Raw genomic sequence first — 25809 nt, forward strand, 5'->3', positions numbered from 1 at the left:
ACTATCGCGCCGCGTCTTTCGCTACAGAGACGCACCTGAAAACACTATCGCGCCGCGTCCTTCTGCTTCAGAGACGCACCTGAACCTTGATCGCCCTGCGTCCCCACGCAGGTCTCTCTCTACTGTACTACGTATCGGCGCACTTGCCCTTTACAGTACCTGCGTCCCGGCGCACTTTCCCTTCACTGAACCTGCGACCCTTCAGATATAAATGATATGAAGACTTCAGAACAAACCCAAACAGTCAGATCTATCGATCTATTCATGCGCCATAGAGATCACAGTCCATTAGAAGATTCGCCTTTTAGATCTGGACTAGATCTCACCAAATAAGATATTCAGCCCAAGACCATTGCTCAATCCAAATGAACTCCTTTGCTTTATATAGGCAAGCTTCTCCCCAAAACATGGAACAGTACCACGAGCCGACACCATAGAAACACAAAACCGTCGGCTAGATACCACACAAGAAACCCCCACGTGCTTTTCTCTGCCTTGAAATGTGTGCACTGGGTGGACGCACCCCCTGAACGGCCGGCCGGCGTCCCTGGATGCGGTTTCTGCATGGTATACCTGCGGGGGCGCACTTTCTGAACCGATTGCCAGCGTCCTTCTTAATTTTCATCAAACTGAGAGCCTTACCACTGGAGTTGCCATCAAGTACAACATCTGTAACATACAGTCATACCAGAAAACATAATGCCAACACTAACAGAAAAATATGATGGGAGAAATGATTCGCATGACCATCCGGCAAAATGGACAGAAGCGTATGGAGCAAAGCCTCAACCGGAGTGGGTACATCTATTTTATCATACCTTAGATGTGATACCAATGAATTGGTACTTGGAGATGGAACTCCATCATGGCACCGAAGAATGGGATGTTTTGTGCCAAGGATTTTTTATGACATTTAGCTTTGAGGATGGGTTTGAAAGTATCGATGAAGTGTTGCAGGAGGTTAAGGCATCAATTTTCAGGATACCGTAGGATCCTCTAGATTTGATTCAACTTGATTGGACTACCCAGTTGAGCCACGTGCTGGAGTGCTACAATGTAACAACGGAAGAAGAAGATGAAGACTCGAGGAAGATTAATATTCCAGAGACTGAAGGTCATCGTAAAGTTGAAGGAATGCAACTAGAGAAACCCGACATAACTGAGCCATTCAAAACTAGACAAGTGAACATTGGCACGGAGGCAGAGCCTAAGTTCACAAATATTGGGGACTACTGGGATGACCTGACAATAGATAATGTCGCCGAGCTACTCTGCGAATATCAATATCTGTTTCACATGAGGTTTTCATATCTAAAAGGGATAATAGGGGACTTGGGTGTCATGAAGACCACCCTAAAACTAGACGTGAAACCTATGAAGCAAAGACCTTACCGCCTCAATCCAAAGTACAAAGAAAGGGTCCTCTTAGAGTTAGGTAAGATGCTTCAGGCATGAATTATTGAACCGGTGGAAGAATCTGATTAGGTGAGCCCAATAGCCATTCAAGAAAAGAAGCAGAAGGAAGAAATAAGGATATGCGTAGATTTCAAGAAGTTGAATGATGCCTGCTTGCATGATCCCTTCCAAAATCCATTCACCGATGAGGTCGTGGATAATGTTGGTAGCCAAGAATCATATTCATTCAATGATGGGTTCTCTGGGTACCATCATATCAATATCGTGTTGGAGGATAGAAGGAAGACGACCTTCGCAACTGAATGGGGATGATTCCAGTATATAGTGATGCCTTTTGGTTTGAAGAACGCATCGACGATCTTTTCGCGTGTAGTCATCGTGACATTCAAGGATTTGATTCACAAGCTTCTGGAGGTATACTTTGATGATTGAACTGTGTTTGGATTGGTAAAGCACCATGTGGCAAGTCTGTGCTTAATGCTAGATACATGCCAGAGGTACCAGATCGTGCTCAATCTGAAAAAATGTTTGTTTTGTGTCCGTTTTTGGATCTTTCTGGGTCATGTGGTATGCAGACAAGGCTTAATGGTAGACCTTGCAAAGATTGCAGTCATAATCAATTTGGAGGTGTCAAGGAGTGTGAAATAGTTGCGCGCAATGTTGGGGCATATGAAATACTATAGGAAGTTCATCAACAGATTTGCCAAGATGTTACACATCATTTTGTTGTTGTGCTTGTACTCCCCATTCCTTGATCATGGAGGACCTCTACAGTGAACCCCACATGCTTTCCCTTCATGAAGAAACTCCCATTGTGTCCCTCTTCATGAGCAGATCAATTCCTTTTTGCACCATTTCCCCTGAAACTTCTGTTTTTCCTAGTTTACAAGACTGACGCTAATGACCTTTGTCTCCCCCGCGCCGATATGCAGAGATTAGCACTATCCACAGTGCCGACCAGAGCGACTGAGCTGTTTTCTGGTCATGTCAGTCCTATTATGCAATCTTTTTCAAATTAGGAGCTGAAGCTTCCAGCTCTAGAAGCTCCGTAATGGAAGTCTGGTAAATGGTTTGGTCGGATGGGGTCGACGATGTCAGTTTTGGCTCCTTTCCCCTATAATGATGGAACTACCTCAAGGGATAAGATCTTCTACAATGAGAAGAGGATCCATCTCCCATCCATTCCTCCTATATAAACCTCCCTTCTTCCCAAGCACAAGCTAGTGTTAATGTTGGTGTGCTAGTGCTATTTTGGTTTGGAGTAAGCAACAAGCTATTCATAATTGTAGCTATCTAGTTGTGTGAGGGATAAGTGTGATCTGGTTTGGAGTGAAGCCTAAAGAGAAGAGTCACTGTCGACCAGCTATCTTTCTTTGCCTCTTCCTCCTCAGATGGAAATGTTTCGTACGTCAAGCACACTGGTGCTCCCTATGAGTGTGGGGGCAGGTCTTTTCAAAGATTCTACCTTAATGGGAATTTTTCTACTCCCACCTCCTTATGTTGCCTCTATCAACATGATCTCAGTCAAATCTGATCCTTGGGTCATACCTTACCTTCACCAGATCTTGTTAATACCTAGGGTGAGGTTATGCCACTTAGTCCCACTGAAGTCAATTACGTGGAAATTGTTTCAGCTTCGAGTTCTGCATCCTCTGATTATTTTATGTCGAAGACCTCTTTAGATACGTACTCTCAATCCCTGTGGCTTGATAATTTGGAATCGCCTAATCCCTTAGCCGAGACCTTCCTTGCTGATGAAGATATCATGGAAGTCATGTCTCTCGAGAAACCACCTTGGATCAATACTCATCATTGCTCCTCGTTCCTGTCTCGTTTGGCGGTCATGTCTACCACTCTCGAAGAGTTCTTTTCTCCGTTGTCTATTGATGTGTCAGTTTATCCTGACATGATTAAGATCTGACAACTAAGGGAACCTTTATCCTTTCAGGGATTCAAGATTTTTCTCCCTCCCAGCGTTTTCACCGATTTCCCATTATTTCTATGGGGTTTTCATCTAACTCGTAACCCTCCCTCACCCAGGGGGCATGGGGGCAGAGCCTTATATGAGTTCTAATCTATTATTTGGCCAAGTTGATGCTTACTTATCATGACAATGGTAAGACTTCGATGTCCATCTATGTTGATTGATCACCTAGGTCCTAGCATGGACTCCCACCTCAAGAAGTGCTATGCTTAGGTCATATTGCATGGTTACTTATGTACATTAGTGTGTCATTCATTTTTGTGTAGTGTGGTTTTATGTGGCAGTTTTCAAACAACTTTCTTGTTTACTATACTTTTCTTGCTTTACAGATGTTTGTGACTCCCCACATTGGTTTCACTGATGGTGCTTTCCGTAGTACCCAGAACCTATCATCCGCGGCATGGGATATTTATAACCCTAACGGTGAGTTTATTGACCTTCAAGTATATATCTAGGTCGCACAACTAACAACTTTGTTGAATACAGTGCGGTCATTGAACTATTGTCAGAAGCCATTGCTCTTGACATTAGAGAGTTGGTTGTCAACTTGGATTCACAGCTTGTCGTCCTTCAACTCAATAGGCAACATGCAATATTCCATCAGAAACCCTCAAATATTGAGAATGTATCTCGGTATGCATCTATTGGAAAGACATTTTGATTACATTGCATATCATCATATTCCTAGATGCATGAATACATTGACAGATGCATTAGCTAATCATGTGTTGGATAGACATTTACGAAACATGTGAAAAGATAAAACAAACCATGTGTACTATAGTAGATAAGAAAATATAACATATTATATATATGTTGTATTTTCTTGTCTACTATAGTACACATGGTTTGTTTTATCTTTTCACATGTTTCGTAAATGTCTATCCAACACATGATTAGCTAATGCATCTATCAATGTATTCATGCATCTAGGAATATGATGATATGCAATGTAATATGATGATGATGATATATATATATATATATGGATATGGTGATAATGTTTGATACATCAAAACCCCAAAAAATAATATGTGTGTCCAAAATAACATCGCCGGCTTGCATGCCTCAAAAAAATGTAAATGCTGGACCTAGGAACTAATCAGCATGGTGATTATGGTAGCATGAGACAGATCGTGCAACACAAGTTAGAAATTGGTTAATTCAATCCGAGACTCCCATCGTGTGTCTCTGTTACTGATGAGGAATGTCTCCTACCGGAGCATACTCCGGGATGCCATGAGTCAACCCCTCAAGGTTCCTCGCGATCTCCTCCTCGTTCTCACTGCCTTCCTAATAAGGAGTGACCACATCAATAGGACGGGGGACGCACCTCACTATTAGGGACATCCCAATAGGATACTCTGGTCCAACGTCTGCATTAACAAGAGAAATGTTATAAGCACATATATACCCAAAAACAATTAAAAATCTCAAAATTAAAAAGTTGATTTTTTACCTTCATCGTCAAAATCCTCTCCATCTGGTAAGGGCATATCTGGATCTCCACGGAAGTTGGTGCCATTGTATGGCCAGTCCTCCATGATGATTTTCTGTTGTCGTAGCCATGAAAAGAATGCAGGTTGATATGACATGTGTTGACCCCCAGTGATCCTGGGCATCAAACGACTCTAGCGAGCCATCCGCAGATCGCGTGGCATAGGAGGATCTACCTCAGTCAGTTGATACTGGAACAGTGGTACCCGTTCCAAGAATAAGGTCACAAGCACCGATCCAAAGAAAAATTGCTTCAAATTCCCCACCTTGTATTTGGACAGCTGGCGCGTGATATTGATCTTCATGGCCTTGGCCCAGTTGAAGATCGTAGGAGTTGTACAGTCAATAGCATGAAGGAACTTCGACTTGTTATTCTCATGTTCCACCAGGCACCCCGCCACTCGGTTGATGGTCAACAGAAGCACTTTCAGTGTCAGATCCCGAACACTAGAAATCTCTATCTTCCCATGATCTGAAATCACCCGTAAACGACCTCAGAGAATTAATGAAGGTATTACAGACTCATGTGCTGGGGTGTGCCTATGTTATTTTATGCAATGAATTGATAATATTTTGAAATACACAGACACTGAAATCGTAAGAGAAACACAGTAAGCAAACACATAAAACACAACAAGCTTAATAAGGAGTTCACCCAATCCTCCTGGGCTACGTCTCTTGGTCCAACCTTTAGTGGTGGCCTTTCTATTGTGTCTTAAAAGCAGAGTTTTTACAATAATGAGCTCAATTTGAGTCTCACTTAACAGATGATGATCAACAAGATTGTACTTGGATCCCCCAAGTCTCTAGAGTACACAGACTCCCCTTACTGAATCTCGACCTCAACTGATCTCAGTGGTATGGGTCCAATCTGATACTCAATCCCTGACAGGCATACACAAAAGAGTTGCTTGAACCTCTCAAGCCTTCTCTGGAGTTCACAGACTCTCGGGCTCTCTCTGTCTTTGTCTGCTCGATGTTGCCTTTTCTCTGCAGGTCAACTCGGCTTCTCTGTTCTCTACAATTTGCTTCTCTCTCTTTCTGCCTGCTTCTCTGTTCTCTTTCTGTTCGTGACTTAAAGCCAATCTGCTCCCTGACTGTTCGTTTCCGCTTCCTGGCTCCTTGGATCTCCTGCCTCTGTCTGTTTGAATTCCCCTGATTTGCGTCATCATCAATGTGTAACGCTTCACAGAGAGGTGGCCACCTATTTCCTCATGAACTGAGTGTCAGTTCTCTTTGAATGGTCGTTATTTCTGTTGCTCCAAGATTTCCCACAAAACTGATTCCTCTGCCAACTCATCGGTCATACCAGACCTCAAATCTCATGTGACTCAGCCTATTTCCCCGTCAAATCCGGTCATCCATCGGATCATTTCTCCGCCATTGATCTGGAGCCTCCAGATCCTACAGTCTCCGTCCATATCGAGCAGGTAAGTAGCATGACCTTTACCCATCTGATGTGAGCGGTTTTCTCTCTCATCCGCTAGACACGTGTCACCCAATGTATGGCATTGGGCGAGACTCGGTCAAACCCGCTTACCGCTTGAAGCCCTTCCGATATCCTACTGGTTTTGGCGCGGGACCCGCCTTATAATGGGTTCAACAGTTTCCGTATGGTTTTATGCTTTCATCGTGACCGAGCACTTGGGGGCTTTCCTTCACTAAGGGAGATGCCCTGCGATACGTGATTAGCGCTAATCGCGTATCAAAAACTATCTATGTTTCTAGGTTTGACCTCCTATTTGTCAATTTGTACCAGCACGCGGTTACCATGGGCCAACGGTCTGCGCGCTTTGTACGAGGGTCCTCGTTGCTCCGTGCTGACCACAAATTGCCATTGTTTAGAGGTTATTTTTGATAGGCTCGACATCCATAAGACTTTGAAACTTCGGCATGAGTTTTTACAGAGTTCGGGAAACTTTAAGAGAGTTTAAGGGTCCAATTTGGATCACGACCTTCCCATTGAAAAAGCTTTTGGACCACCAAAAGTTGGGTTTAAAGCATCGACTAAGTGAGGGTATAACTGTCTCACTTGTCCAATCTCTATCCACTTTGCGCTGCTTGGATTTGAACCCTTGAGTCCAATCCTGAGGTACTCAACATCTCCCCTGCGCGTCATCCTCACCTTCCTGTCCAGAACTATGTCTTCCTACAATTCATTGAGATATTCAGGTAACAAGTCATCAATAGAAGGCAATTGACTCTGCTCTTCGAGATCTTCAATTAGTGAAGGTTTAAATAGTCTCAAGTTGCCTGCATTGACGACTGAGTAGATATGCATGTAAGCTGGTAAATCAAGGCGAAAAGCATTCTCGCCAATTTTCTCAAGTATCTTGAAAGGTCCATACCTTATTGGCTTTAGCTTTTTACCTTCACCTTGCATTCTGTCTTTGCTAATATACAGCCAGACTTGATCACCAACTTGGAAACTATGCTCCATCCGATGCTTGTCATGCCTTGCCTTCTATTTGGCTTGGATTTTTTCTAGTTGTTCCTGTAATGCCTGGTGAATCTCTTGGATTTGTTCAATGAACTTGGTTGCCTTGTCCACATCACTGTGTCCATCAACTACTATGTCTTTACCAAAGACAAAATCCAAGGGAGACCTTGGTGTGAAACCAAAACAGGTCTCAAAAGGAGATCTCTGTGTAGAAGAATGTTTAGCTCAGTTGTAAGCATGCTACACATAACATAAATGTTCATCCCAAAGTTTGGGATGCTTGCTGCAATAGCCTCTGAGCAACTGGATCACTGTCCTGTTGACCACTTCTGTTTGGCCATCTGTCTGTGGATGAAAGGTTGTGCTCTTCTTCAGTTTGGTGTCCATCAGTTCCCACAGACTCAACTAATACTTCTCAACAAATCGGGTGTCTCGATCAGATATAATGGAATTGGGTAATCCGAAATGAACCCATACATGCTGAAAGAACAACTTTGCAGTTTGTTCAACTGTAATCTATTTGTTACAAGGTATCAAAATACACATTTTGCTGAACTTGTCCACAACAACATATAAATAGTCATGACCCTTCCTATATTTAGGCAGTCCTCCAACAAAGTCCATGGAAACACTTTCCCAAGTATGCGAAGGAACTGGTAGTGGAGTGTACAAGTCTAGTTTTCTATTGCTGGGCTTGCTTTTAGCACACATGGTACATCCTCTTACATATCTAGAAACTGTCTCATTCATTTTTGGCCAATAACAAAATCTTTGTAGCTGTGCAACTGTTTTACTTACACCAAAGCGACCTGATATTAGAGAAGTGTGTGCTTCTAGAATTATCTTTACTCTTTCAATTTGTGTAATGCATAGCTTCCCAAAATGATACAAGAGTCAGTCCTTAACATGATAATCCAATTCTTCTACTCATTTTCCTTGACTTAAAGTTGCATATACATCTTTAAAATCTATATCTTGAGCATATTGTTCAATGTAGCTCTCATGCAATACTGAATTATGCTTAAGTATAGTAGATGCATTTATAATTGGTCTAGACAACATATCTGCAACTTTATTGTGTATGCCTTTTTATATCTGATGACTAAATGAAACTGTTGTAGAAAACCCATCCATCTATAATGTCTTGATTGCTGCAACTTAGTTTGGGAGTGTAGATATTGAAGTGGTTGATGATTAGTATGTATAACTGTCTCTTTGCCCATTAAATAATGTTTCCACTTTTTCACACTCTGTACTAATGCATACAATTCTTTATCATATGTGGGATAGTTAATTACTGCAGAATTAAATGTCTCAGAATGATAACATATGGGTTTACCGTGCTGCATCAACATTTCTCCCATGGCATAGTCACTGGCATCCGTTTGAATCTCAAATGGTCTTTGAAGATCGGGTAGTGCTAGTACTGGTGCTGCACTAATATTTTCTTTCAAGGTGTCGAAGGCTTTCTGCTGTTTGCCTCCCCACTGAAACACCTTGTTCAATCCTGTTAAAGCATGTAAGGGAGTTGCAATTAAGGAAAAGTTAGAAATAAACTTTCTACAACATTGTACTGCTCCTAAGAAGCTTCTAACTTCTGTAGCATATTTGGGTTTAGGCCAGCTTACAATGACTGCAACCTTAGAGGGGTCTATCTTCAATTCACCACCCCCTACTATATGTCCCAAATAATTCAAAGATGTTTTCCCAAATTCACATTTTGAGAGTTTAACATAAATATTTTCTCTTTTCAAAACATCTAGGGTCTACTTAACATGCTTTAAATGTTCTTCCCACATTTTTCTGAATATAAGAATGTCATCCAAATATACAATAACAAAACCATCAAGAAAAGGTCTGACTACATCACTCATTACTTTCATGAAAGTAGCAGGAGCATTATTTAAGCCAAAATGCATAACCAGCCACTCATACAGTCCCTGCTTCATTTTGAAAGTAGTCTTCCATGCATCTTGCTTTGCAACTCTGACCTGATGATATCCACTATGCAAGTCTAACTTGGAAAAATAAACAGCTTCTTTCAATTGATCTAATAGATCATCTATGCGAGGAAGGGGATAATGATTTTTGATCGTTATCTTATTCAGTGCTTGGTAATCAATGCACATTCTCCACGAGCCATCTTTCTTTCTCACCAAGACAATTGGAGACCCACATGGTGATGTGCTAGGTTTGATGAACCCCTTCTCGATCAACTTCTGCACCTGCTTCTTGATTTCTGCATTCTCTAAAGCGGACAACCTATACATTCCGATGTTAGGCAATGGTGCATCTTGCTGCAAATTAATATCATGCACTATTTCCTTTTTGGGTGGCAGACCTTTAGGTTCTTGAAACAAGATATCATATTTTGAAATATATTTTTCTAAATCAGCGTGCTGTTTAGCATCACAACCCTCGAATACATTGGTTTTATCACGTTTCTTTTCCTTTGTAATCATCAGTAAAAATTGTTTGCATGAATTTACAATTCATTTCATCTGCCTTGAGTTTATGAGAGTATAATTATTCTTGAGCTTATGAGCCCTTACAATATATTCAATTCCATCTTTAATGAGTAGATACTTGTTCTCAGCTCTATAGAAAATAGCTTTTCTATCATACAAGTAAGGACTTCCTAAAACAATTCCACATATATCCAAAGGAACTATATCTAACTCAACCTCATCTACAAATGCTGACCCAAAAGAAAACTTAAGTTTACATTGTCTAGTCACTTGTAGTTGTGCTTTATCACATAACCAACCTAATGGGTATGGCTTCTTGTGAGGTGTAGTCAGTAATCCCAACTTCTTTACAATTGCTTCAGAAATTAAATTTACTTGTGAGCCACTATCAAACAAAGTATCAATCTTTTGATGCTTGGAAATAACTCGAATATGAAAAAGCTCATGTCTTTTTCTCTCATTTTCTTCATTATCATTAGATTGTGCAGAATTACTAGCAGATGCTTCAGAAATTTTACCTTTTATACCTATGGCTGTAATTGTTGCTTCATCTCTTGAGTCTGACCCCAAATATTTTTGAATAGTTGTAGCAGTCTTCTTCGTCTTGCCCTCGAACTTCTTAGGTCTCAGCTCTCGATGCAGAATCCAACAGTGCTCCTCATCACGCCCATCCTTCTTACAGTGAGTGCATGAAGGCTTTCTTTTCTATACAGTGTTTGTCTTCCTCTCTTTCCATTTCTGTTTTCTTTTATCCTTATTCTTGCTTGGAGTGGGTTGGGATGATCCCCCAACTTCTAGGTTCCCATTCTTACCTCTAGCTTCTAGATGTGTAGCCTGAACGGACACCTCATCTATACTAGTGGGATTAAACATGAGGATAGTGTGCCTCATGTAGCTATGTAGACCACCTATGTACTTCAACAAAGTCTCAGGTGAGTCTAATGAAATTCCTAGAATCAAAGCTCTTTTCCTAAATTCTTGGGTGTAACCTTGTACACTTTGCCCTTTCAATTGGTGAAGAGTTTGCTAGCTCATCATGGCTTGCTGCATGTAAGCTAGTGGATATAACTAATTTTTTATTGCAGAACAAATTCACTCCAAACAAAAAGAATCCTACCATGTTTCTTCATATCAGCTTGCGTCCTACCTTCCCACCATACCAAGGCAGTGACTCCAAGGCGTAGGCTGGCCAGCTGAATCTTAATTTTGTTTGAGTCAATGCTTTGCACTCTGCAATAAACATCAATCTGTCTGATCCAATTATCCAGCTTCTCTGCATTCAACTCTCCATCATATATTGGCAAATCAAATTTAACATCTAATTTAATTAAAGATGTATTCTTTTTACTTTCAGGGCTATTAGGAGGTGTGAGAAATTTTTCTTCTTTCCCTTTGCCTTTAGAGTTTTCATGGAGGAGAGATTCTTCTACTCCTTTGTCTTGTTTAGAGCTTGATGAATCTTCATCTCTATGTTTCCTAAAGTCCCTATACATTTCCTCCACCATTGACTTCAGGGTCATAAAAGTATCCATGAACTGGGAATCTAATTCCAAGGGATTTTCTTCTGACATTTTCTTCTTGGAATAGACTCTTCCAATTTCCGGGTTAATTTCAACCAACTCTCCTTCTCCTAATTTTAGCTTTGATCTAGTTAGCATTCAACAACAAAATCTAGCACAAGCTTGTCTAACCTTAATAACCTAGGAGCTCTGATACCACTTGATCTGAATTCACACGTAAATAACCTTAGAGAATTAATGAAGGTATTATAGACTCATGTGCTGGGGTGTGCCTATGTTATTTTATACAACGGATCGATAAGATTGCGAAATACACAGACAGTGAAACACAGTAAGCAAAACACATAAAACCAGTGTTGTGAAAATTGCGATAATATCGCGATAAAATGAAATAATCACAATTTTTTCGCTGTCGTGATAAAATCGCGATAACTATACGAAATTATCGCCGGAAATTTTTTTTAGCCGATTTTTATGAAATTATCGCGATAAATTCGAATTTATCGCGATAACAATCGAAATTATCATGGGGGTCTCCAGCAGCGAGGTTTTATAATGTTTTTTTTGGTTTTTTAAGGGATGCTAAATGTTTGAAATGCAATTTTTTTTTAAAGAAACAAATAATTTTTGAGTGGGGCAGCTTAATGATCAAGTCTAGGCCCTAGTATTGATATGCTATTCATGGTAATGTTAAATTCTTAAAGTAAAAGTGACATTCTCCTTAATCTTCATTTTCATCCTTTTACTTAAATTTTTAACATTACCATGAAATGACTCAGGATGTTTGAGAGTGGTTCTAGCCTCATTGGATTTCATATGGAGAAAGTAGAATTTTAGATTTCATTCAAAATCCAGCAGACTTATCAGTTTTTCAGGATTTCAGGATTGGGAGATTGTAATGTTTCCAGGTGACACCACCTACCCGAGCTACCCCTGCCACTAGTAGAGGACGTGGTCTACCTCCAATAGCTCCTACTTCTAGTTCTTCAGCTTCTAGAGCATAGCAGACTCCACTGCCAACTCCACCAGCACCAGCATCTACATCTAGAGGGAAAGGGAAAGCCGTGGCATTTTCTCGCAAGAGGGACAAAGGAAATCAATAGGATTAGACTTTAGTTATTTTATTCATTTGATTGTATATGACATTATGACATGATGAGATACATTATCATATTTTTTGTTGATATTTTGAGGCTGAGTTGGGACTCAGGAGTCAGGACTTACTATTCAGGACATGTTTCAATGTTATGCGTGATTTTAGCACTAGAAATGATATTAAACATCTTATATATTAGTTCTTTTATCATATTTATGTGTCAATGTATTTATTTTATGTTGTAGATGGTTTAGATATTAAAAAAATTGAAAAAAATTGAAAAAAATGAATTTTTTTGTACCAAACGATTATTTCCCGATAATTTCTGATAATTTCCCGATAATTTCGATTTTTTCCTCGCGCCGATATTATCCCGATAATGATTAATGCAAAATTGCATAAAACATAACAAGCTTAATAAGGAGTTCACCTAATTCTCCTGGGTTACGTCTCCTGGTCCAGCGTTCAGTGGTGGCCATTCTATTGTGTCTTAAAAGTAGAGTTTTTACAATAATGAGCTCAATTTGAGTCTCACTTAACAGATGATGATCAGTAGGATTGTACTTGGATCCCCCAAGTATCTAAAGTACATAGACTCCCCTTACTGAATCTCGACCTCAATTGGTATTAGTGGTATGAGTCCAATCTAGTACTCAATAACTGACAGGCATACACAGAAGAGTTTCTTGAACCTCTCAAGCCTTCTCTGGAGTTCACAGACTCTCGGAATCTCTCTGTCTCTATCTGCTCGATGTTGCCTTTGCTCTGCAGGTCAGATCGGCTTCTTTTTTCTCTGCAATTTACTTCTCTCTCTTTCTGCCTGCTTCTCTGTTCTCTTTCTGTTCATGACTTAAAGCCAATCCAATCCTTGACTGTTCGTTTTCACTTCCCGGCTCCCTGGATCTCATGCCTCTGTCCGCTTGAATTCCCCTGCTCTGCGTCATCATCACTGTGTAACGCTTCACAGAGAGGTGACCAGCTGTTTCCTCACGAACTAAGTGTCAATTCTCTTTGAACAACTGTTATTTCCGTTGCTCCAAGATTGCCCGCGAAACTGATTCCTCTGCCAACTCATCGGTCATACCGGACCTCAAATCTCATGTGACTTAACCTATTTCCCCGTTGAATCCAGTCATCCATCGGATCATTTCTCTTCTGTTGATCTGGAGCCTCCAGATCCTACGATCTCCATCCATATCGGGCAGGTAATTAGCATGACCTTTACCTGTCTGATGTGAGCGGTTTTCTCTCTCATCCGCCAGACGCATGTCACCCAGTGTATGGCATTGGGTGGGACTCGGTTGAACCCACCTACTGCTTGAATCCCTTCCGATATCCTGCTAGTTGTGGGACCTGCCTTCTGACGGAATCGACAATTTCCATACAGTTTTATGCTTTCCTAGTGACCGAGTGCTTGGAGGCTTTCCTTCACTGAGGGGGACGCCTTGCGATACACGATTAGCACTAATCGCATATCGAAACTACCTCTATTTTTGGATTTGATCTCCCATTTGTCAATTTGTGCTAGTGCGTGGTTACCAGGAGCCAACGGTCTGCGCACTTTGACCGAGGGTCCTCATTGCTCCGTGCTGACCACAAATTGCCATTGTTTAGAGGTTATTTCTGATAGGCTCGACATCCATAAGACTTTGAAACTTCAACATGAGTTTTTACAGAGTTCGGGAAACTTTAAGAGAGTTTAAGGGTCTAATTCGGATCATCCCACTTTTGGATTTCAGGGCCTCAGGCAATGTTCAACAAGCAATGAAGATATGCTTGCCCCAATCGGTCATGACGCATACAAGTTCATTGGTTCCCCTCGCCGAGACAATCCAGTGATGAAGTATATATTTGAAGTTTTCAACTCTAGCTCTTGGTCACCAATGACAAATATCTCTCGATTAATGTCCCAAAGACTAATCATGTACCGAATCAACTCGGGTTGGGCCTGCATCCCTGGCGTGAGAAAGAATTTGAGGAGCCCGCAAGCCCTCAAAGCTTCCAGGCAATTTGGGTCATTCATTGCCCAGGTGTCAACATCCTCATGTTCTTGTTCTTTCTATTCCACCATTTTCAACGATTCTTTCCTGAAAAAGCCATTAATTTGAGTCAATAATCATTCTTGGCCCATAAAATTTGAGTTTAAACGGTGATTTTTTGAGGAAATAGGGTTTTTACCTATTCACGGCCTCGGCACACCTTTTTTAAAAATAGTTACGCCAAACGGCACAGCTGGCTTTGTTAATCACCCTCGGCCATCGTGATTCTATGCCTGGAAGTCGCACCGACTGAGGGTGAATTTTGTTTTCATAAACACCCTCAAAAAACTAAAAAAAATGGTTAAAAACATAAATAAAGGACATGGAAATGGAGATCAGGGCTTTGAATTTTACTTGTAACTGGCGGCTCGACGATTGACCTCCAGGATCTCCCACAATCTGCTCTGGAACAATTAAGGAAAAAATGAGTTAAAAGTTTTCACAAAAAAGTAAAATGTTAAATGGTAAAAATATATTTACTTTTTTCTTTTTTATTGATGAAAATATTAGGTTTGCATAGAAAATTCTAGGGGCAAATCTTAGCCCAAAAATGAAATTTAAGAGGTTTTATATTTTGGAAGGGCGAATTTTTTATATTACACACATTTTCTATAGTTAGCCAAAACTTTATTTAAAAAATAAATAGTTATTATATTTTAGCCCTAAAAAATAAGGTCGATAAAGAGTCAAAAAAACTGATTGGCCTCATTTATAGGTTGGATCTGCTTGAAATGGCCCCTATTTCCAATTTGGAGGGTGGATCTGCTTGCAATGGCCCTGATTTCCTAGTTTGCAAGTCGTATTTGGTTGCAATGGTAGATTTCCTGGTTTGCGCAATATTCAAGTTTATTTTTGTTCTCCTTTGGGAGAGCTAGGTGCGGTTTTTCTCAGACTAGCACCAAAAATGGAGGAGAGTAGGTGGAAGACTCTTTTGAAGATTTGGAAGGTCAGGAGAGCTGCCTCTTATTTTGGATTTTATGCTTCTTCACTGGCCTAGTGTATGCCTACACAAACAACAGGTTTGGCTTGCATTTCTATTTTTGTAATCCTCTTGCTTATGTATGGAGGTTGTGTGTTCATGCTCGATTTATTGTTGCATGGTTGGGTGGGGTTAGGGTGCCAATCTTGAAGTTAAAACATATTATTTTCTTCCATATCTTGATATTTGCTATTCCAAAATGTTGTGGTTTTGAAATGGTCAAGAGAGAAGCCATTACATTAACCTACATCCATCCCCTTCGCAACTCAAATCTTGGAGCCCTAGTTTCTCTTCCTACTCGTCGATTCTTCCACAGATGAATCTTCGTAGGTTCTTTTATTTATTCTGAAGATCAACTTTGGAGCAAGCTGGGATTGCTGTATGCGGGTAAGATTTATCACATAATTTATATTCCTTCCTCTTTCCCCTTTCTGCTGTTTGTTTTATTCCTTTTAGCTTATAGATATTTTCATGGGCGGGGGTTTGTTCCTCTCAGAGATAATTCTGGATTGTTTTTAGGGCGGTCGTAATGCTTTTTCTTACAATGGTTTTGGTAAAGTAAAAAACATGACTTCATTGTCAGTTGAATTTGGTCGAAAATTGAAACAACAACCATTCCCATGTCGTGCAAATTCACCTTTATGGATAGCGGATTGTTGTGCGACTTATGCATATTTACACAGTTGTGCGTGTTGAATTCAATTATTGTTTGAACTTTGAGTCGTTTAGGTTGCAACAGTGAGGTCTATATAGTAAGTAATCGTTAAAATAATGAGAATTTGCAATGAAAATCACGGAATAAATGTCCTGTCTCTTTAATTTCTTAAAATTATAACTGTGAATTGTCCAGATGTTTTTAAAAAGGTTTACCCACTTTCTAGTAATTCTGTTGATTTTACTATGTCTATCAGAATGTTTGATTTGGTATTAGTACTTTATATGCTACCTCAAACGGATTAACAGTCTGTTTTGTGTTAGTAGAAAATATTTCATGCCTTAAGATTCCCCCTGGAAAATCAACACAGGGGATTTAATTGTTTATCCCTTAAGATTTTTGCTGCAAGTCAAATTTAACAGAGCACGTCGAAAGCTAGAGGGAAATTAATTGTCCAGATTTGAACACATAATGGCAAATTACATAGTAATCTCTCAATGGATAAACAAACTTCAGGAAGGGGAGATTTTATTTGAACCACAGCTAGTGTGCATAAGGGAGCCTTTGTTAGTTGAAATTGGTTGATGCTTTATTTGTGTGAAAGCAAAAGGGGGTTGAAATTGGGAATCGATAATAGGGAGCTTTTGTTTGTTGAATGGGTTGATGCTTTGTTTGTTTGAATGCATGAGGGGGTTGAAACTGGGAATCAATAGTAAAATACATTTTTCCAGTTTTTCTTTAAGATATATTCTGAATTCCATTCAGAATATCTAGTTCAATGAGTGTGCTGATCTTTTACTTGTGTGAATGCGAGCAAGGGTTGAAAGTTGAAACTGGGAATTTAGGATAAACTTCTGTGAAATTTTTCTTTGAGATGACTCTAAATTCTATTTTGAATATCAAGGGATGCCACCTTTCAAGCATTACACTTCAAGCTCACACTTCAAGCTCACAACATTTGGGAACCAACTCGAGGTTCACTTTGGACATTTACTTGTTTAGAGTTCAAGAGTCAGAGATTTTTATTTGTTTCCCAGAGTCAATCTACATATACTTTCATGAAATGAGGACACATTTTGGAAATGGTTGTGATCTTTTGATCTGGTAAAATGGCATTGGTCAATTGTCTTTATCTCTGTTCAAGGAGTCTTGCAGTTATGAGCTAGTAGAGTTGGAGCGCTGAGTGCAAGGTTCACCTATAGCAATGTAAGGCAATGATCTTTAGATGCTTTTGGAATCCATGCTTGTGAAGCCTTTCTTTCAAAATAAATATAAAACCTCAGAAGGAAATATATTGTTCAGAGGCACATATCACTTATCAATAACTATAGACACAGGTTTGGAGACTTTGATCCTGTGAAAACAAATTCTCAGAACCTGAAAAGCAGTATTATATGGCAGATTTGAAATAGCCCTTTCTTCCTCCTTGGCCTTCTGTTTCTGTGGCACGTGAAGCTCCTTGTCGATCAACCATGCCTGGCAGGCCTCTGTTTCAAGGACTAGACCTTTTGGGAGTTAAAAAGAGAGGGAAGGGGATTCGGTCATGGATAAGAATAGATAAAAATCAGAGTTCTCAAGTTTTGGAGGTAGATAAATTAACAATAATGAAGTGTTGTGACTTGCCGGCTAGGGATCTCCATCTTTTGGATCCATTATTTGTATATCCTTCCACTATTCTGGGATGAGAGAGAGCAATTGTTGTGAATCTAGAATAGATAAGGTGTATAATCACAACTGATGAAGTACTGCTGTTAAATTCATTGGAAAGCTATATTCTACAGTATGTGGCAGAACTATAGAGGCGTCTAAATGTTAGAAATGACATGGTTAACAATATGTGGCATTCTAGAGAACAAGGAAGCTCAATATTTCCACTAGTGTCAAGTAGACAAGAACTGAGGGATGATGCCACGTCTAGCAGTGCATAGTCTAGCCAAAAAAAATCAATTAGTGATGCTAAACTTTACAGTGGTTCATCTGCAGATGATTTTCCCTTTGAATTCAGGGCACTGGAGGTTGCTTTGGAGGCAGCTTGCACATTTCTAGACACCCAGGCATGTAACAAACTTGTTTATATTCTCATATCCTGATTGTTGTACCTCTATTGATTGTGAAATATGTTTAGTAATACTTTAACTCATGTCTTGCCTGATTTGTTTTCTGGATCTCTCTCTCTCTCTCTCTCTCACACACACACTCTGATAGATGCATGCACGCACATATGTTCATACCATGCATGTATTTTCACTTTCTCTACTATGTGCAAAGAGCGCATGGGATTTGGCCAAAAGCTGAAGGTTCAACTGCAGTGAAATGTTGGCAAAAGCTATCAAAAAATGTAGTGGAATGGAAGTGTAGAAACGTAGCTGGAAATGTTAAAAGTGTCAATTGAATTTGCAACCAATGCCTGCACATTCAAATGTGTGAAGGCCAATAGTAAAGGATAATGTAATCTTCCCATCTAGGGGCTATTTTATGTTCATACTTCTTGAAGTTATTGTGTTTGACATGTTTAGTCAATTTGTATATGAAATATAAGCCTTAACTTTTGATACACACTCATGCACAGTTGGTGAACAATTGTATATAATTTTGAGATTACTTCTTATATTGACATAAAAAGTTCTTTTTCGGATTTTCTTAATAGGTGAAAAAAATCACTGAGTCTACTCCCAAGCCAAACCATACTTGGGCTTGTTGTCAAGCCAAATTAACTCCATCCTCAGTCTGACTCTCTGTCCATGAGTCAAACTTGCTAGAAGTGAGTTGATTTTATGAGTACTCATGGGCATGTATCTTGTTTTCAGCTATTAATATAAATAAGGCTGCATTTCTAGATCCCATTTGTGTTCTTATCTCTGTCAAAAATTTATTTCTTTTAGAACACTAAGTGTGCTATATTTATTATAATTTTATCATTTTGGGATCTTACAATCTCCAACCACACAAGAACAACTTTCCTAAGAAGGTAAGCTCACCAACTCAGACCAGCCTAGTCTCTTATCAACTAGCTGCAAGAAACCAAAACTCCATTCCGGATATCTTTCCGAATTGCCAAGGCATCCTTTTATGCTTCTCCTCCACCCTACTCCAAGTGGTGATATAGTTACTCCATAAGTATGTGGCCACGATATATAGGCCAATGAATGGATAGAATCTCCAACAACCTCCACCCAAGAGATAAGGTTAATTTCACCAACCACATGAGGACACGACCAATTACATGAAGACCATGGCTGTCAGATCATCTCTAATCGCCATTGACGAAGGCCACCAGCTTTTGGATGAGCATGTAAACTTGGTCTAGGTTTCCCTTGGAAACTCCTTCTAAGGGCATCCCTATATTCCAAGCGCCTTTTCTCTGTGGTACTCTTCCACTTACTAATGTGGACACACCCTGTGCACTGCTTTCTAGTGTGAACATACCACACAATGACAAAACAGAGCATTTAAACTCTCTTTTTTTTTGCTGTTAAGCATGGAATTGGTGTTTCTTCCAAGCTGGAAACAGTAGATATAGGTAATGTAACATATGTTATTTAGATTTTATTTCAAGCACTAGTCATATTAGACGAAGGCCACCAGCTTTTGGATGAGCATGTAAACTTGGTCTAGGTTTCCCTTGGAAACTCCTTCTAAGGGTATCCCTATATTCCAAGTGACTTTTCTCTGTGGTACTCTTCCACTTACTAATGTGGACACACCCTGTGCACTGCTTTTGGATGAGCATGTAAACTTGGTCTAGGTTTCCCTTGGAAACTCCTTCTAATCGCCATTGACGAAGGCCACCAGCTTTTGGATGAGCATGTAAACTTGGTCTAGGTTTCCCTTGGAAACTCCTTCTAAGGGCATCCCTATATTCCAAGCGTCTTTTCTCTGTGGTACTCTTCCACTTACTAATGTGGACACACCCTGTGCACTGCTTTCTAGTGTGAACATACCACACAATGACAAAACAGAGCATTTAAACTCTGTTTTTTTTTCGCTGTTAAGCATGGCATTGGTGTTTCTTCCAAGCTGGAAACAGTAGATATAGGTACTGTAACATATGTTATTTATATTTTATTTCAAGCACTAGTCATATTAGATGTAGTTTTTACGTATCAGAGTCTGTTGTATCAATTGAGCTTGAGAGATTTGTTTTATCTGTTGAGTTCTGTAAAGAAGTAACTTTTCTTCATTTTATTTCTTACCATTTCTTTTTCGCTTTGAGCTGACTAAAATTAGTTAATGGCAAGAAAAGACTTTTTATCATGATCAATGAACTTCCAACTATTTTTGAGGTTGTTACTGGAGCTGCAAAAAAGCAATCAAAAGAAAAAACTACTGTAACCAACAACAGTAGCAGCAAGAACAAGTCTGGTATAAAGGTGAGGAATTTTTTGATCATGGAGTTGCCCTGTTTTGCTCTTTTTTAAACAAAAAATAAATAAAACACGTAACAGTAAATTTCTGAGCAGGCTGCCAAGAATGAAGATTAATTGTTCAATTCAGATTTTGTTATCCTTGAGATGTGAATGGCACTATATGCTTTCTTGTTCTTTTGCTGGTGATTTATAATTTATGTTCAATCTTTTTCACGAGTTGCTTATTCAAGTAAAAACAACTTTTTTTTGTTCAGGCACGAGCATCTAAATCTCAAGCAAAGCCATCAAAGTTACCACCACCTAAATCTCAAGCAAAGCCATCAAAGTTACCACCACCTAAAGATGAGGATGATACGTTGGATGAAGACACACTTTGTGGAGCTTGTGGTGAGAATTATGCCTCTGATGAATTTTGGATCTGTTGTGATATGTGTGAGAAATGGTTCCATGTCAAGTGTCTTAAGATTACTCCTGCGATAGCTGAACACATTAAGCATTATAAATGTCCATCTTGCAGCAACAAAAGGCCCCGAATTTAATGGATGGCCGAGGGGATCTTTAATTCAAATTAACAGGTGATGACTATCTCTAATGTTTCTACCTAGTGGTTTCGGATGCAGAAGTGTCTGCAACCCTTTTGGTTTGTTACTTGCACTCAGAAGGCTTCCAATTAAGCTCCAGGCTGTCGCAGGCTGAGACCTATTGGAGGTGGTCAGTGTTTTTCATTCAGCCTCGGATGTTAGGAGAGATGGGTCTGATCCTCAGACCTATTAGCTCCTGGATCTTCTCCGCTAGGGCTAGATGTTGATTTACTTCATGCATTGTATCTTTTTTTGGGAGACCGTTTGTTCTCCCACTTTGTATGGACATATTGTACTCAACAGTCCCTTTGACCTACTTTGTGGTCATTAGTTGGACATAAATATAATTATTTTATCTTATCTTATCTGTAGGAATATTGGGTTGGCTGGTTGTTTGATTTTCTTGTAAGACTCAAGGCTTAAATATTCCAAGTTTTAGATCTCTATATACCTGAGCCATTGGAAACTTTCTATTTAAAGAGTTGAGTCTTGTGCGATATTTGTTTTGAATATTGTTTTACGATATTATAACATCCACTATTTGGTATTGTGCTGGTTTAGTTTATAATTATTCCATTGGTAATTTAAACAATCTACCTTCTGTTGCATCTCTTTTTCTGCCTCTATACAGTAGCAGAGACTTCGATATGTATTTATATGTATATACTTTTGCATGCATGGATGTGATTTTACTCTGGCTAACAAACCATAGGAGGGAAAAACCATCCCCAGAGGAAACGATACCCAGGATGAGAAAATAGCTTCACATTGATCATTGACTGCTTGTGTTGTCGAAGCATAATGATGGCTTTGCCTTTTGCACCTGGGAGATTGTACCATGTTGTTTTAGTGATTTCGAAGACATCATAAAATCACGGTTGTGAAGCTGAATTTTCCGAGTTTAATGAATAAACCCTAACTTGTTATAACTAAAGATGTCCATTGTTCTACCCCCGGCTCTATACCTTCTTTAATCGTCCAAGGATTTTTGGTGATTTGCAATGTATGTTTTTGCATCAGCTGAATTGATTATGGTCTTGAACTGGAAGTTTGGAACATTTGAAGATGGTCATTTAACCTCTTTTCCATAAGGGTCAGAGGTAAAGTTGCCCAGAAAAAAAGAAGGGTTCACAGAACTGGTTGCTACTGTGGCAAGTTTTTCTGATGGAACATACAAAGATAACTTCAAGTTTGCAAATAATCCTCCACGTAATATTGGTTGGGAAGTTGATATCATTTGTGCCTGTAAATGTCCTTCACTAGTGATTCGAAAGCTATAGCCACATGATGGATCGCAAATTATTGACGTTGATTTCTTGAGGTTTGTAAGTTCTATTGTCAATCTTTTTAACTGTTTATTAATGGCTCCTTTCCTAACTGTCAAGATGATCTATGGTCTTTTAAACATCTTGATAAAAGAAGGGTTTCTAACTTTGTTCTGTGCGATCAATAAAATTCTAATCATACAAATTAGGTAGACTTGCCTCGCAAATGATATCTGGTTCCTTCAACATGGAAGCATGGGTTCTTAGATGATGACTTAAATTCCTATCATTGGACTTGCCCTAACCTTCCAGTCATAATTATTCCAGATTTTGTACACAATCTCACCTAATATTTGTGTATTATAAATCTTGTAATTGTTATCTCTATGAAAGTCACGAACATGACATTCTTGCTAGCATACCTGAGACACACTATGGACACACATGCATTGAAGTTCAAGGTTTTTTATCGTGGGGTTAGTATCCCCTGTTCTTAGTGCACCTGCAAACTGCCTATGGTATTAGAATCTATGTGATGGGCTATTGGTAGTCACACTATCCTTTGCAAAGTTCAAACCAACTTACCAACCAGCAGTGGACATTGGATTGATTAATCTGTGTATTTAAATGTGCATGGATATGTGTTGCAAGATCTGTATCATGTTCATGAAAATGTTTTGTTTTATTTCCACTATTATGTTATGGCTCTGATTCAAAGATCATCAATTCTCACTCTGATTCTTTTGGAGTTTTCTTTCTATGCTCGGCCTTCCTTTTAATGCATAAAAGTAATAGCCCTTCATTCTCTTCAATGTTCAAAATTTGTATTTGGGTTGTTGATTGTGTTTGGTTTCCTTCCTTAGCCTGTACTGAGTTATGTGTGTAAGATCTGATGCATGTATTGCTTGCATATTTATTAGTTATTTCCAAAATTGTTTGCTTTAATTCGTTATGTATCTGCAAACTCAAAGTTCATGTACGTCTCATATCATGATTTTAATTGTGCAAGATCAACATAAAAAGTATTATTTTTTGGCTACTTGAAATGGGATTAAACATTTGTCTCTTTAGCAAGTTGCCTAAGAAGCTAAAGTCAAAAGAATATGGACTACCAAAGAGAGTTGAAGAAGTTCAAATGTTCGTAGATTGACCAAACTGGACATGAAATTGAATAGTGTAACTCCTAATATTGAAGTTGATCCCGAGTGTTTAATTGTTATAGCAGATGGAGTGCCCCTAAACTGTTTAGTAGCTACCATAGTTCCTTTGTCAAAGAATTATTTTCTTTTATAAGCTTTGTAGGAATTTAATCATACAAACAATATAACAAAAATTCAATATCTTCTACATAGTTGGATAACAAGAAATACTAGTCACTTTGAAGTTAAAAGTGTATTTTATAACAAGTTATATGTCTATTTAATATAATAGTTGTAAGTTGGATTAATATTTGAAAATTTGGCCGCATGGTGATATTATATCACCCTTTTTCTTATATATCTATATATATATATATATTCTATTTATAAAAAATTAGTGGTTGAAAATACTTTTGCATTAAACTTTGTCGTGTTGTATCCATTTTTGTCCTCATATTGATTTGGTTATTCATAGTGGAAGAAATACACAAGACCTACCTGATATCTTGTAAATTAATAATGTTTTCTTATATATTGCTCCACCTTCACTCTTCCTCACCACCTTTATAAGGATAGGTGTAATTTATAGTTAAGAAGCCAAGTTAACAATACAATTATAAAATAATTTATATGAAGTTTATATATCTTATAATTATAGGAGCTATATAAATTAAATGAGTTATAAATATCCATAGGCATCAATCCATAATAAATATCCAAACACTTTATTTTATATATATTATATTACTAAAATTTAAAAAATTATAAAAATTAATTAATTTATAAATTAATTTTAAATTATATCATCCATTTCATATCCTCCCCCTTTTTTTAACATGAGAAATATCTTTATATTCCATAAGAGGAGTACACATTTCATTCATCGAGGGATTGCTTAGACAACAAGGCTCATAGCCATTACAAGAAATACTCATTATGAGTTCAACACATTGTCACATGTAGGATTTCTCCCTACCACCTGCATTAAACGTAATTGACTTTCAATGAGAAATATCTTTATATTCCATATAAATAATATAATTTTTTTCCCTTGGAAAAATCTGGGTAGATCAACCCCGAAGGGAATCTTTTAAATCCCGTTGGTTAGACTAGCAGGGCCTAACCCCAAGGGCGTCGAGGAGAATTAACCCTGTGACCTCCCGATTGGCGAGGTACTTAACAACGGGGACTCGACCAGTTGAGCTAACCCTTGGGGCTATATAAATAATATACTTGTTTTGGCTCTTGATGGATTTCTTAAAAAGGCTTGAAGCCATTACAAAGAATACTCATTATGAACTTTGTTAGCCTTTTAGAAAGTATTTATTATTCAGTGAAAGATTTGTTACGATCTTACAAGATTTTATTATTCAGTGAATGATTTTCTATGATTTTACAAGATAATATAATCTAGTGTGAGATTCACCAAAAAATTATATATGCATCTTATATTATTTTGAAAAAATCGCCTTCCGTTTTTCCTATGTATCATGGGCATTCGCCCATTTATTATAAATATAAATTTAGGGGGTTTTCTAAAATTTTCCCTAGTTTTTTGTAAATATTTTAACCTAATTTTCCTCAAGAACTAGATAATACACTTTACCTTTTTGCGCAACGACAGGTGATGGATGTTCAACAATGGTGATGAGTCACGTTTCATCTCTTTTCATGACTCGTTAAGCTCATATGAAAAGATTGCCAAGTGTTTTTTTGACTCGTAAAAAATAAAATGGGGGGTCCACTTTCAAGCTCTTTTTCGACCCTTTAAAAGTGAAAAGATGGCCAAGCCCTTGTCATTTCGAACTCGTTAACAGATATGAAACGTCTTGTGCCAAGTATAAGTTTACCCCTTTTTCGGGCTGGGAGGCACTATTTATGAAAAAGGTACTCCTTGGCTGAAATGGTCAAGCGGTTCTCTCAAGTATAATGTTCTACCTTTTTGGGCTCGAGAGACACAAACATACGAAAATGGACCATGTGGAGTTTTCTTTTACGTATCTTTTTCAAACTCTCTAAACATGAAAAAAATATCGAGTTGCACCTTTGTTGAACTTGTTAAAATATTAAACGACATCGGATTCATCGTCATGACGAACATGAGCTTGTCATTCCTAGGGCTTGTTAAACTTACTAGGTCGGATTCGTCCGAAGGATGAATTTACAGTGCAAGCATATGCTATCCCCTTCAAGCTTGCGATTAAAAATTAATTGGGGTACCTGCTAGGAATGGTGGGGGGAATTTGGAAATATATCAATTGTGTCAGCAACTCACTCTTGAATAGGGCACTTTCTGCTTCGTGTTGGGTTGGGATATTCTCCTTTGTATCGTTGACCTTCCTGGGTTGGGCCGTTCATTTTTG

At 38.7% G+C, this 25809-nt stretch overlaps 1 protein-coding gene across 2 annotated transcripts; it reads left to right on the top strand.

The window, feature by feature from the left end:
• The first annotated feature begins 15154 nt into the window (after positions 1-15154).
• LOC149198871 (PHD finger protein ALFIN-LIKE 6-like) lies at positions 15155-21402 on the top strand. 2 transcript variants are annotated; one of them, XM_089402192.1, is made up of 3 exons: positions 15155-15479; positions 18078-20464; positions 20716-21402. In XM_089402192.1, exons 2-3 carry the CDS (start codon positions 20348-20350, stop codon positions 20998-21000), a joined length of 402 nt encoding a protein of 133 aa, XP_089258318.1. In that variant the 5' UTR covers positions 15155-15479; positions 18078-20347; the 3' UTR covers positions 21001-21402. The 2 variants fall into 2 exon arrangements, with proteins under 2 accessions (XP_089258318.1, XP_089258317.1); XM_089402191.1 differs by having other exon boundaries at positions 15155-20464.
• Positions 21403-25809: the final 4407 nt, after the last annotated feature.

The sequence above is a fragment of the Pinus tabuliformis genome, chromosome 2_1 (assembly GCF_031772625.1).
Source record: "Pinus tabuliformis cultivar Carrire ecotype Pingquan chromosome 2_1, CPIR1, whole genome shotgun sequence".
Taxonomy (NCBI): Eukaryota; Viridiplantae; Streptophyta; class Pinopsida; order Pinales; family Pinaceae; genus Pinus; species Pinus tabuliformis.

Excerpts from the sequence above, each read along its gene's own strand:
- LOC149198871 (XM_089402191.1), top strand. The coding sequence starts at position 20,348 with ATGATCAATGAACTTCCAACTATTTTTGAGGTTGTTACTGGAGCTGCA. Across the intron at positions 20,465-20,715 it reads AGAACAAGTCTGGTATAAAG|GCACGAGCATCTAAATCTCA; the intron begins GTGAGGAATTTT and ends TTTTTTGTTCAG.